This window comes from Sebastes umbrosus, chromosome 24 (genome assembly GCF_015220745.1).
Source record: "Sebastes umbrosus isolate fSebUmb1 chromosome 24, fSebUmb1.pri, whole genome shotgun sequence".
Taxonomy (NCBI): Eukaryota; Metazoa; Chordata; class Actinopteri; order Perciformes; family Sebastidae; genus Sebastes; species Sebastes umbrosus.
In genome coordinates, this window is record NC_051292.1 from 10,957,129 (window position 1) to 10,970,847 (window position 13,719).

The 13,719-nt window shown below is 38.6% G+C and overlaps 1 protein-coding gene across 1 annotated transcript in view; it reads left to right on the forward strand.

Moving 5' to 3' along the window:
* LOC119484029 overlaps nt 1-13,719 on the forward strand; it is a 51,429-nt gene that overhangs the window by 1,104 nt on the left and 36,606 nt on the right. Inside the window, exons 3-7 of the mRNA XM_037762588.1 lie at nt 2,288-2,626; nt 2,709-2,981; nt 3,053-3,082; nt 3,190-3,286; nt 9,975-10,037. Of these exons, the coding sequence (XP_037618516.1) occupies nt 2,288-2,626; nt 2,709-2,981; nt 3,053-3,082; nt 3,190-3,286; nt 9,975-10,037 (802 nt within the window). The remainder of the gene's footprint in view (nt 1-2,287; nt 2,627-2,708; nt 2,982-3,052; nt 3,083-3,189; nt 3,287-9,974; nt 10,038-13,719) is intronic.

The following is a 13,719-nucleotide window of genomic DNA, read 5'->3' on the forward strand; positions in this document are numbered from 1 at the left end:
TTTAATATTATAAGTGATTTTACTGATGTTCATTACATGTTTTTGTTTGTTTTTTTAACTCCCCTTACACTGTGTGTGAAATGGTATCGTCTCAAAAAGGGGATATTCCATCTGCCAATGATTGAGAGGGGGGGACAGATTTCTAGTACTCTTACAATTTTGTTTAATATTGAATGATTGTATTAGATTAATCTTAACAATGTCGTGAGATTGTTTTCAACACAAACAAAAGGGGTAATATATAATCTATCTTTTATTTTCATGTAAGTATTTTGGTATTTTCATTGTTGAACCCCTCAGTTGAACTGTGGTACATGCGAGATGTGAGAAGGTGTCTATCAGTGTGTATTTGGACCTGATACAGAAACAGGTATGTTGACGGAGAATCACGTTTCTAAATGTAATTTCAGTGTTAATTCACGATACCGTGACTATATTCTGAAAGAATGATAGAAGACAGTTGTAATGTACAAAGAGGAAGTCTGTACTGCAAGGTGTTTTAAAGTTATTGCAGAGTTAGCATCGCATTGTTGCCTACTGTGTTCGTTTGAAGTGCCGCCGCTGGTTTAAGAGTCGCGCCTCCTGCCCCGTGGCATTATGGGTAATGTAGTTTGCTTGTGGGATTTGCATAAAACTAATGTGTGTGTTGTTACTCTTCTAATGTTGTGTGTGTACATGCGTGGAGTCACTGTGTTTACCCTGTAATTGCATTGACATGTGAGGCAGAGCACATTTAGTTCATTTTGCATTTATTTTACATTGTTATTTTATGTTTCCCTCACAGTAGTGTGAGAAGTTGTGAACTGATGCAGACCTTGTCACATATTGTATCATTACAGCACTTATATGTGTTTATATGTATATATGTAACTATATAATAACATATAAGTGTGTGTATATATATGTATATTTATTTATATATATATGTATATTTGTTTAAATATATGTATACAGTATATGTGTTTATATGTATGTATCTATATGTGTATATACATTATATGTGTATGTATACATATGGATAGTTATAGGACCATTTAATTATCTGTAAATATACATCATGGGACACAGAAACAAAGTCCATCTTCCCTCCAAAATATATATGTGTGGAAATATATGAGACTAGTTTACATAAACCTTTTATCTTCCTCTTCACCTGTCAGAAAGACCTGAGACCTTAGAATTAATAACACCTAATGGATAAATATAGACTAATAATTTAGCTATATATCTTCCAGGATATTAGAAACAACTGTTGAATCATTAGTTCAGTGTAATGAGTAGCTGAACAGCAGTCTGTTAATGATTGATTGATTGAGGTGTCCTTCCTTCTCCCTGATTGGTCTGCTGCCTGGATGTATCATTACAGGGAGGAAGACTATTCAAACTTTCCCTTTATGTAGTTTTGGCGGTAGATTCAGTTCAGTATCAGGATGGCGCACCGTGCAGTTATACATTTCCTTTGTGTGTTGGGAGTCTTTCAGAAAGGTGAGAAAGAGATGATACAGCAATGTTATAAAGGTCTAGCCATTATGTCATTTATTATTCTGATAATCTGAAAGTGCAGCTGTGTGATTCCTGCATGTTTATTCTGTTGTTGCTGCCTAATTAAGCATCGTTTCGGTGGCTAATGATTTTGCATTGGTTAATTCAGTAATTATATCATAGTAGTATTTGATGTGTTGTTAATAATTTATTCTCTGATTCGTTACACATATTAATTTATAGTTGTTTGGTTAATAAAGCAATGATGTTTTAATGTTATAATTTATGTTCACTAAATGTTTTTATTATGTAAGTTCTGTAAGTAACTCCAAGCGTAGCTGTGTGACTACAGTATGTTTATTGTTTATGGCAACTGTTTCATTACGCTTTGTTAATACTTTTGCATTGGTTAATTCATATTTTATCATTTTCAAAGTTTAACAAAAGATATTAGCTATATTTAAACAAAGTAAATTAAGTCAGATTAAAGAGAAAACTGAATATTTAAAGAACGGGGTGTGGCAATGAGTGGACCTAACTGGGGTCATCATAACAATAGGCTACTATATACTGTACATACATTCAGTTGTAGAGTTGGATAGTACATTTTCCAAGGAGATCTTTTCCACTGTGTAATGGAGTTCTGTGATCTCCAGTTCAGAGGGATAGTGATCTCTTTACAAAAATGTCTAATGGGTGAGCATAGTTACAATACAGACAGATTTCTAATCCCATTTTAAACATGTCTTGAATTGATTTCTATGGTGTATCTTATAATAATTTATATGAGTTGTGTCTCCTGCAGGTCTAACAGCTCTGATAGAAACCCAGCACACTGTGGTGGCAGCTGTAGGAGATGAAGCCTGCTTATACTGTCACCTGATACAATCTAGAGATGTTGAGCAAGTCACATGGCTGAAGATTTTACCTGAGGGGGAGAAGAACCTTGCTGCTAGCCACAAAGACTTCGGTCAAAAAGTGAATCCTGACTTTACAGATAAAATGGAGTTTAAATATGCTGGACTGCAAAACACCTCCATAGTTATCAGGAGGGTGATGGAGGAGGATGAAGGGTGCTATCGCTGTTTGTTTAACACCTTCTCTGAAGGTGCTCTCAATGCTACAACCTGCCTGAAGCTCTATGGTGAGAACCTGCTGTCTTATTAGAGACATTTCTATAACTCTCTGTCTTCTCTGTAATTTTATATCATATTTTATCTTTGCAGAGCTGCATGGACCCTTTCTTCACGTCACAGAATCAACAGTTGTGTCCTGCTCAGCCACAGCTCGACCTGCTCCCACAGTAACACTGACTGTCCCTCACTACAACTCTACCAGCGTCACCAACACCAACGGCACAGTCACTGTCACCGCTACAGCTGGGCTGTCTGGTCTACATGGCAACAGCACACAGGTTGGATGTGCAGTGAGAGTGCTCTCTGGTCCTCAGATAGAGGTGTCTATGATGATTCCTGAGGTCAAACAGTCGTCTGATTATGGTGAGAAACACTTCCAAACATCCTGATTCATAAATACTCTATAGCTCATGTCTGTTGTTTTTATTTTCCAGGTTTTGATGAGGAATCTGGATCTAATAACAGTGATGATTTCTATAATTTTACCTTTAGGTGGTCTCAGATCAATAATACCATTTGATCTGTAGTTGCTTTATGAATGAGTGTCACTAATTTCCCTATTTTCTTACAGATTTCACTCTGATCATCGTGTTCGTGGTTGTGGCCTGTGTTTGTGTTTGTGTTGCTGCAGTCGTCATCACCCTGCTTATACGGAAACATCGGAACCGGTAAATATAAACTTATTACTGTGAGACATGTGAATAAGAGAGTACTGGCACTTGTGTTTTTCACTTCAAGAAGCACTGAACACCTGTATTGTTATAATACCGCTGTCTAACAGTTATTATGCTCATGATTGATTGAGATCTTTTCAGACAAAACCCACAAATTCATCTTTGACTTTTCTTAAATCCTTCAGTCTGAGAAGAACTGAGAAGAAAAACACACTACAAAAAGCAATCAAAGACACTGATGAGTGAGTCAATTTATCCATTTTTTTTTGCAAAAATGATTTAAAGGGGACCTATTACGCTTTTGTGCTTTTTACTTTAGTGTGTTATATAGTTTTTTGTGCATGTAAGATGTCTGCAAAGTTACAAAACCCAAAGCCCACGCCAAAGAGAGAAACACTGCCCCTGAACTGCCTGAAACGCCTTGTTTGAAGTCCCGCCTTTTCTTCCGTAACATTGTGATGTCACCAAGTAACACGTTTGCATAACGGCTCGTTTGGCACACCGTCAAACAAAGCTAGTTAGAGCGGAGCTGGAGCGGAGTCCAAAGAGTTTGGTTCGGTTGACCAATCAGAGCAGACTGGGCTTTTTGGGAGGGTGTGGCATCCTGACTGGGACACTGCTCCAAAAACCTGAATGATACCCTACTATAGGTTACAAATAACATAGGAAAGCACTTTAACGATTAACACCACGGGTAAATATACAAAACACACCACCTTAACCCTGTAATGTTCCAGTTGGAATATTATTGGAGTATTATAGGCCTACTATGGAAGATGCACAGCCCAGGTATAATAATCACAGCTGATTATGACTGACACAGTATAACATGCTTAAAGGGACTGTTTTTAAGAATCAGAAACTGCTTGTTGACAGCGACACCTGTGGCTGTTAAGTCAACGAAAGTCAGCGTCCTGTTGCTCGCGCTCGCAATTGTGCTCACTCTACATAGACATGAACGAGCATCGGTCAAAACAGTGAGGCGACACACATCAGCTAAATGGACAATATCACTATATTTCAGCTGCTTGGCAGTAATGTTAGCTGACCAGACAAAGGTCTCTCCATGAATCAATGCTGATACTGTGTTTCCTGCTTCAGCCTCCCGACTGTGTTCAGAAGAAACAGGGGAGACATCGGAGTTTTGGTCAGAGACAATAACGTAACTCTTCTGCAGTGTGTAGTGTGCGCGCATGCACGTGAGAGGTGGAGCAAGTGAGAACGAGCGCAGTGTGTGAGGGAAGGCAGGCAGGCAGGCAGGCAGGCAGAGGAGCAGAGGAGCAGAGTGCAGTGTCGACTCCGGCCCTGGAGACCAGGGTTACAGTCTCACCTGTGTCTTCTGGCTGTGGTCCGGGGCTGGAGCAGGATTAGTTGACACTGTTTTGCAAGACGGGCTTCACTAGATATAACTTTGTGGTTTTGGTGCTTCTGTGTAGTTTGTTTTGGAACCCGCAATGATTTATAAGAGTGCAAGTGTAAGAAGTTACAAACAGTCCCTTTAAAGAAATAATGAATAAATAGGAATAGTCGCAACAGATTGCTGATAACGGCCGATACACACGCCAACATGAGAATAAGAGAGTACTGACACTTATGTTTTTCCACTTCAAGAAGCACTGTGCACCTGTCTTGTTATAATACTGCTGTCTCACAGTTATTATGCTCATGATTGATTGAGATCTTTTCAGACAAAACCCATAAATAAATCTTTGACTTTTCTTAAATCCTTCAGTCAGTCACACTGGGACTCTGAGGACAACGAGACATCACAAAAAGCAATCAAAGACACTGATGAGTGAGTCAATTTATTCATTTTTCACTTGTACATAATTATGCCTCTTTGCAAAAATGATTTAAAGGGGACCTATTATGCTTTTGAGTATTATTTTTGTGCATGTAAAATGTCTGCAAAGTTAAAAAGCCCAAAGTCCACACCAAAGAGAGAACAGCCTGAAAAGCCTCGCTTGAAGTCACACGTTTGCATAACAGCTAGTTTGGCACGCCCTCAAACAAAGCTAGTTAGAGTGGAGCTGGAGCGGAGTCCGAAGAGTTTGGTCCGGTTGACCAATCACAACAGAGTGGACCAGCTGACCAATCAGAGCAGACTGGGCTTTTTGGGAGGGGGGGAGCATCTTGACCGGGGTACTGCTCCAAAAACCTGAATGATACCCTACTATAGGCTACAAATAACAGGAAAACACTTCAACTATTAACACTAAACACACCACCTTAACCCTATAATGTTCCAGTTGGAATATTATTGGAGTATTATAGGCCTACTATGGAAGATGCACAGCCGAGGTATAATAATCACAGCCGATTATGACTGACAGTATAACATGCTTAAAAAAATAATACACATGCCAACATGAGAATAAGAGAGTACTGGCACTTGTGTTTTTCCACTTCAAGCACTGAACACCTGTCTTGTTATAATACCGCTGTTTCACAGTTATTATGCTCATGATTGATTGAGATCTTTTCAGACAAAACCCACAAATTAATCTTTGACTTTTCTTAAATCCTTCAGTCTGTCAGACAGGGACTCTGAGGACAACAAGACACCACAAAAAGCAATCAAAGACACTGATGAGTGAGTCAATTTATTCATTTTTCACTTGTACATATTTATGCTTCTTTGCAAAAATGATTTAAAGAGGAGCTATTATGCTTTTGTGCTTTTTCCTTTAGTGTGTTATATAGTTTTCTGTGCATGTAAAATGTCTGCAAAGTTACAATGCCCAAAGTCCACGCCAGAGAGAGAAACACTGCTCCTGAACTGCCTGAAACACCTCGCTTGAAGTCCCGCCTTTTCTTCCGTAACGTGGTGATGTCACCAAGTAACACGTTTGCATAACGGCTAGTTTGGCTCGCTCTCAAACAAATCTGGTTAGAGCGGAGTTGGAGCGGAGTCCAAAGAGTTTGGTTCGGTTGACCAATCACAACAGAGTGGACCAGCTGACCAATCCGAGCAGACTGGGCTTCTTGGGAGGGAGGGGAGCTCAAACAGAGCGTTTCAGACAGAGGGTGTAAAGAGGTGCTGCAGCACAGCCGGTATGAGAAAAATAAAGTGTTTTTTGAACTTTAAAATATGTAAAAATGTTCTAGTAGAAACCCGAAATACAAGTATGCACCTGAAAATGAACACAATAGGTCCTCTTTAATCAGTGTTCACTCTGTCTATTTGCGGGCTTCACTTTCCTACCTACCAACTAGCTTGATAATCAGACTGAATTGGAGGAATCCAAATGGGAGATGTCGGAGGTGAATCAGGCTACCAACTTGCGATACATTGTGTATTCATAGTCTGCATGTTTATCCACTTCACTGTTGTTCTGAATGATTTGGAAACTGACTAATATCTTGTTTTTATCTGAAGGTTCAAAACACCTTTAAAGACAGAACTGAACGAGCTGCGGCCACAGACGCCTACTGGGAGAAATGGAAACCACAACCGCCCAAAACCATCATCTCTGAAAGGAAGAAGAAAATTATTTCTTTAACTCAGTCAACTAATTAGTACCACAGAATAACCCACAAGACTGTTAGTGCCACAACACAGAGAACATGTCTGCACCAGTTCATTGATTCCAGCAGATCAGTAGTTTTGATTTTGAAATATAATTTAGGTGATAGTTTTAATTCACTGTTGCATCCAGATGAAGCATCCTTTGTTTTGTACGTCTCTTTATACATACATTTTCTGCTGCTGCTCTTTATACTTAGAATATAAACTTCATATGAAGATCAAAGAATATAGAGTAGGAGTTGAAACACTAACAGAGTTTACATTGAATGTCTGCTGCATATTTTTAGCAGCAGGTGCACAACATGGCCAGTAGACGTCCTGCTTTCCTCTCATGTTCTGCAGGAGAGTTGAGGCTGTTCAGACAGATCAGGGGCTGAAAGTCAGCAGCAGGAAACTGGAAACAGTTCAGTCGTAGTTAAATCTCTGAAGCATGGATTCTCCTGCTCCAGTCTCACATTACCTGTAGCACAGAGAGCACCTCAAGCACAGGGAGCTCACTTTGTCTTTGTGGACTTTCATCTGTCAGCTGGTAAGTTTCATGTCTTTTAGTTGCAGCAAACTTGATTTGGAATATCTTGAAATGGTAGTAGTTGGTTTACTTAATCCAGGAATGTCAACATATCTAAATTAGTTTGTCTAACTTTTTATGGTGAAACTCTCCAGGACCTGTCTATGAACATATAGATGTTTTACTGATAATAACATGCACTTTTTTTTTTAGAATACTCTTATAATAAACTCATATATCTGTATCAGTCACCTGTACTAAAAATTGAAATATGTTTAAATCTACTTATGAATTAATTAATTGTGAAAGTTGTGTGAAGCAATCAGGTGATTGTTTTATTCCAAATCCAGCATATTTATATCTAGTTTTCTATGTATCGATAATTTATTCATAAGATATTACAAAATAGACATAATATAAAAATATGTTGCACTTTTCTTTGCACTTTAATGTTCGATGTTTGTGTTCTCATGTTATTTATATCTCAATTAACCTCTACTCTGATGTAACTGTATGGCTGTAACTGTAGTAAAGATCCTACTGTATGTGTGTTAGTATTGTTTTAACTGTTCCTTGTCAAACACTGGATTAATAATCTGTAATTTGTACTTGTTTGGTTAATAAAGCAATGATGTTTTAATGTTATAATTTATGTTCACTACATGTTTTTATTATGTCAGTTCTGTAAGTAACCAGCATGACAGTGAGGTGTTGTTTGTTCAGTGAGGTGTGTCTCTGGATAGTTAAAGGGCCCTTTAATTATCTGGAAATCCATCTCAGATCAAAGTCCATGAGACTAGAGTGCAGAAACTTTTTATCTTCCTCTACTTCACTGCACCAGCCTGTCAGAAAGGCTAAGATGGCGCACCGTGTAGTCTTACATTTCCTTTGTGTGTTGGGAGTCTTTCAAAAAGGTGAGAAAGAGATGATACAGTGTGTTTCCAGAACTTTAACCTATATAGGACTGTGATTTATTTTTATTTAGCTGCAAGCGTAGCTGTGTGACTACAGTATGTTTATTGTTTATGGCAACTGCTTCATTACGCTTTGTTAATACTTTTGCATTGGTTAATTCATATTTTATCATTTTGAAAGTTTAACAAAAGATATTTGCTATATTTAAACAAAGTAAATTAAGTCAGATTAAAGAGAAAACTGAATATATAAAGAACGGGGTGTGGCAATGAGTGGACCTAACTGGGGTCATCATAACAATAGGCTACTATATACTGTACATTCATATATGCTGTACATTCAGTTGTAGAGTTGGATAGTATTCATTTTCCAAGGAGATCTTTTCCACTGTGTAATGGAGTTCTGTGATCTCCAGTTCAGAGGGATAGTGATTTATTTACAAAAATGTCTAATGGGTGAGCATAGTTATAATACAGACAGATTTCTGATCACATTTTAAAGATGTTTTGAATTTAATTCTATGGTGTATGTTATAATATATGAGTTGTGTCTCCTGCAGGTCTAACAGCTCTGATAGAAACCCAGCACACTGTGGAGGCAGCTGTAGGAGACGAAGCCTGTTTATACTGTTGCCTGATGCAATCTGGAGATGTTGAGAAAGTCACATGGCTGAAGATTTTACCTGAGGGGGAGAAGAACCTTGCTTCTAGCCACAAAATCTACGGTCAAAAAGTGAATCCTGAATTTACAGATAAAATGGAGTTTAGATATGCTGGACTGCAAAACACCTCCATAGTTATCAGGAGGGTGATGGAGGAGGATGAAGGGTGCTATCGCTGTTTGTTTAACACCTTCTCTGAAGGTGCTCTCAATGCTACAACCTGCCTGCAGCTCTATGGTGAGAACCTGTTGTCTTATTAGAGACATTTCTATAACTCTCTGTCTTCTCTGTAATTTTATATCATGTTTTATCTTTGCAGAGCTGCATGGACCCTTTCTTCACGTCACAGAATCAACAGTTGTGTCCTGCTCAGCCACAGCTCGACCTGCTCCCACAGTAACACTGACTGTCCCTCACTACAACTCTACCAGCGTCACCAACACCAACGGCACAGTCACTGTCACCACTACAGCTGGGCTGTCTGGTCTACATGGCAACAGCACACAGGTTGGATGTGCAGTGAGAGTGCTCTCTGGTCCTCAGATAGAGGTGTCTATGATGATTCCTGAGGTCAAACAGTCGTCTGATGATGGTGAGAAACACTTCCAAACATCCTGATTCATAAATACTCTATAGCTCATGTCTGTTGGAATCTGGATCTATTAACAGTGAGGATTTCTATAATTTAACCTTTAGGTGGTCTCAGATCAATAATACCATTTGATCTGTAGTTGCTTTATGAATGAGTGTCACTAATTTCCCTCTTTTCTTACAGATTTCACTCTGATCATCGTGTTGTCCGTGGTTGTGGCCTGTGTTTGTGTTTGTGTTGCTGCTGCAGTCGTCACCGCCCTGCTTATACGGAAACATTGGAACTGGTAATTATAAACTTATTACTGTGAGACATGTGAATAAGAGAGTACTGGCACTTATGTTTTCCACTTCAAGAAGCACTGAACACCTGTATTGTTATAATACCGCTGTCTCACAGTTATTATGCTCATGATTGATTGAGATCTTTTCAGACAAAACCCACAAATTAATCTTTGACTTTTCTTAAATCCTTCAGTCGGCCACACAGGGACCCTGAGGAGATCAAGACACCACAAAAAGCAATCAAAGACATTGATGAGTGAGTCAATTTATTCATTTTACACTTGTACATATTTATGCTTCATTGCAAAAATGATGTAAAGGGGACCTATTATGCTTTTGTGCTTTTCATCTCTCCTTTATTGTGTTTTATAGTTTTTTGTGCATGTAAAATGTCTGCAAAGTTATAAAGCCCAAAGTCCACGCCAAAGAGAGAAACACTGCTCCTGAAACGCTCAAACAGCTTTTCAGACAGAGGTGCTGCAGCACATCTGGTATGAGGGAAATAAAGCGTTTTTTGAACTTTAAAGTATGTAAACACATTCTAGTAGAAACCGAAAATATAAGTAAGCACCTGAAAATGAGCACAATAGGTCCTCTTTACCAAATGGAGGCTGAATGTACCTATCATGTAACTAGTTTGATAATCAAACTTAATTGGAGGAATCACTGATCAAATGGGAGATGTTGGAGGTGAACCAGGCTACCAACTTGAGATACATTGTGTATTCACAGTCTGCATGTTTATCCACATCACTGTTGTTCTGAATCATTTGGAAACTGACTAATATCTTGTTGTTATCTGAAGGACTACACCTTTAATGAATGAAGAGAACGAGACGCGGAAACGGACGCCTACTGGGAGAAAAAAACCCCACGACCACCCAAAAGCATCACCTGGGAAAGCAAGAAAAAAATTATCTTTTAACTCAGTTAACTAATTAGTAGAATAACCCACAAGACTGTTAGTGCCACAACACAGAGAACATGTCTGCACCAGTTCATTGATTCCAGCAGATCAGTAGTTTTGATTTCGAAATATAATTTAGGTGATAGTTTTAATTCACTGTTGCATCCAGATGAAGCATCCTTTGTTTTGTACGTTTTTTTTATACATACATTTTCTGCTGCTGCTTTTTTTCATATTTAGACTATAAACTTCATATGAAGATCAAAATATATAGAGTAGGAGTTGAAACACTAACAGAGTTTACATTGAATGTTTGCTGCATATTCTTAGCAGCAGGTGCACAACATGGTCACTAGAGGTCCTGCTTTCCTCTCATGTGCTGCAGGAGAGTTGAGGCTGTTCAGACAGATCAGGGGCTGAAAGTCAGCAGCAGGAAACTGGGAACAGTTCAGTCGTAGTTAAATCTCTGAAGCATGGATTCTCCTGCTCCAGTCTCACATTACCTGTAGCACAGAGAGCACCTCAAGCACAGGGGGCTCACTTTGTCTTTGTGGACTTTCATCTGTCAGCTGGTAAGTTTCATGTCTTTTAGTTGCAGCAAACTTGATTTGGAATATCTTGAAATGGTATTAGTTGGTTTACTTAATCCAGGAATGTCAGGATATCTAAATTATTTTGTTTCACTTTTTATGGTGAAGATATATATATATATATATATTTTTATAGTAGTGTTGTTTCCTCATTATGAACTCATATATCTGTATCAGTGACTTAGGTTTATATCAATTTATACGTTAATTAACTTGTAACTTTGCCACAAAATATTAAACTTGTTATACCTTTTCTTAATGAATATTTCTGAAGCAGTTGATATTTTTCTTAGTGTTCCTGGCTGTATAATATCTTTAATATTTATTTTTGGGTTGAGTTGTTATATGTGTTACTATAGTGTTCTATCAATCAATTGTTTTATGATTTTCATATGGTAAATGTGGCAAGAGAAAGATTTACATCCACATAATTGGCTTGATTATGTGAAAAAATAACAAATCCCTCCTGTTTTGTTTGGCAAAGTAACCTCTTTAAATGTGCATGTGGCACCTGTTCATGTCAATGATAGACCTACATTAATGCATTTTAATTCATTTATAAACCTGGACTTTAATAGCTCATAGCCTGTGGTTGTAATTATCATCCTCTGCCATGACATTAGACAACTGTTGATTTGAATCATTAGTTCAGTGTACTGAGTAGCTGAACAGCAGTCTGGTAATGATTCATTGAGTTGAGGTGTCCTTCCTTCTCCCTGATTGGTCCGAGGCTTGGATGTACCATTGCAGTGGCATGGGGGGCAATAGGAGCTCTTTCTATCACATTTTAAAGAGCTAATTTGCCATTTATTAATAAATAACACTTTTGTTATGATTATATTTTAAGCCCTTATTTATTTGGTAAGGATTAGTTGCTACATTGTTGGTCAATAGGTGTTTATTTGGCACCCACCGAGATCAACTTACCTGGACGTTACCTGCGTGCACCTGCAGGCTACGTAATGACAACTTTGACTATCTGTAGGTTTGACTGTAGATTCAGTACAGTGTGGAACAATGATGGCCTACCGTGCAGTCTTACATGTCCTTTGTGTGTTGGGAGTCTTTCAGAATGGTGAGAAAGAGATGATACAGCAATGTTATAAAGGTCTAGCCATTATGTCATTTATTATTCTGATAATCTGAAAGTGCAGCTGTGTGATTCCTGCATGTTTAGTCTGTTGCACATTGTTTTGGTGGCTAATGATTTTGCATTGGTTAATTTATTATTTATATCATATTTTGCAAAGGGAAAAATACATCCTAACTCAATGTGTGCTGTCATCTCCTGCAGGTCTAACAGCTCTGATAGAAACCCAGCAGACTGTGCATGCAGCTGTAGGAGAGGAAGCCTGTTTATACTGTTGCCTGATGCAATCTAGAGATGTTCTGCAAGTCACATGGCAGAAGATTTTACCTGATGGAGAGAAGAACATGGCTACTTACAGTGAACGATTTGGTGAAAGAGTGAATGCTGGTTTTCAGAGTAAACTGGAGTTTAGATATGCTGGACTGCAGAACACCTCCATAGTTATCAGGAGGGTGATGGAGGAGGATGAAGGGTGCTATCGCTGTATGTTTAACACCTTCTCTGAAGGTGCTCTCACTGCTACAACCTGCCTGCAGCTCTATGGTGATAACCTGATGTTTTATAAGGGTCATTTCCATAACTCTCTATGGTCTCTGTAATGTTTAACATTCAAATATTTTATCTTTGCAGAGCTGCATGGACCCTTTCTTCACGTCAGTGAATCAACAGTTGTGTCCTGCTCAGCCACAGCTCGACCTGCTCCCACAGTAACACTGACTGTCCCTCACTACAACTCTACCAGCGTCACCAACACCAACGGCACAGTCACTGTCACCGCTACAGCTGGGCTGTCTGGTCTACATGGCAACATCACACAGGTTGGATGTGCAGTGAGAGTGCTCTCTGGTCCTCAGATAGAGGTGTCTATGATGATTCCTGAGGTCAAACAGTCGTCTGATGATGGTGAGAAACACTTCCAAACATCCTGATTCATAAATACTCTATAGCTCAGGTCTGTTGTTTCTATTTTCCAGGTTTTGATGAGGAATCTGGATCTAATAACAGTGAGGATTTATTTTTACCTTTTACCTTTAGGTGGTCTCAGATCAATAATACCATTTGATCTGTAGTTGCTTTATGAATGAGTGTCACTAATTTCCCTCTTTTCTTACAGATTTCACTCTGATCATCGTGTCCGTGGTTGTGTTTTGTGTTGTTGTTGCAGTCGTCATCACCCTGCTTAAACGGAAACACCGGAACCGGTAATTATAAACTTATTACTGTGAGACATGTGAATAAGAGAGAACTGGCACTTATGTTTTTTCACTTCAAGAAGCACTGAACACCTGTCTTGTTGTAACACCGCTGTATAACAGTTATTATGCTCATGATTGATTGAGATCTTTTCAGA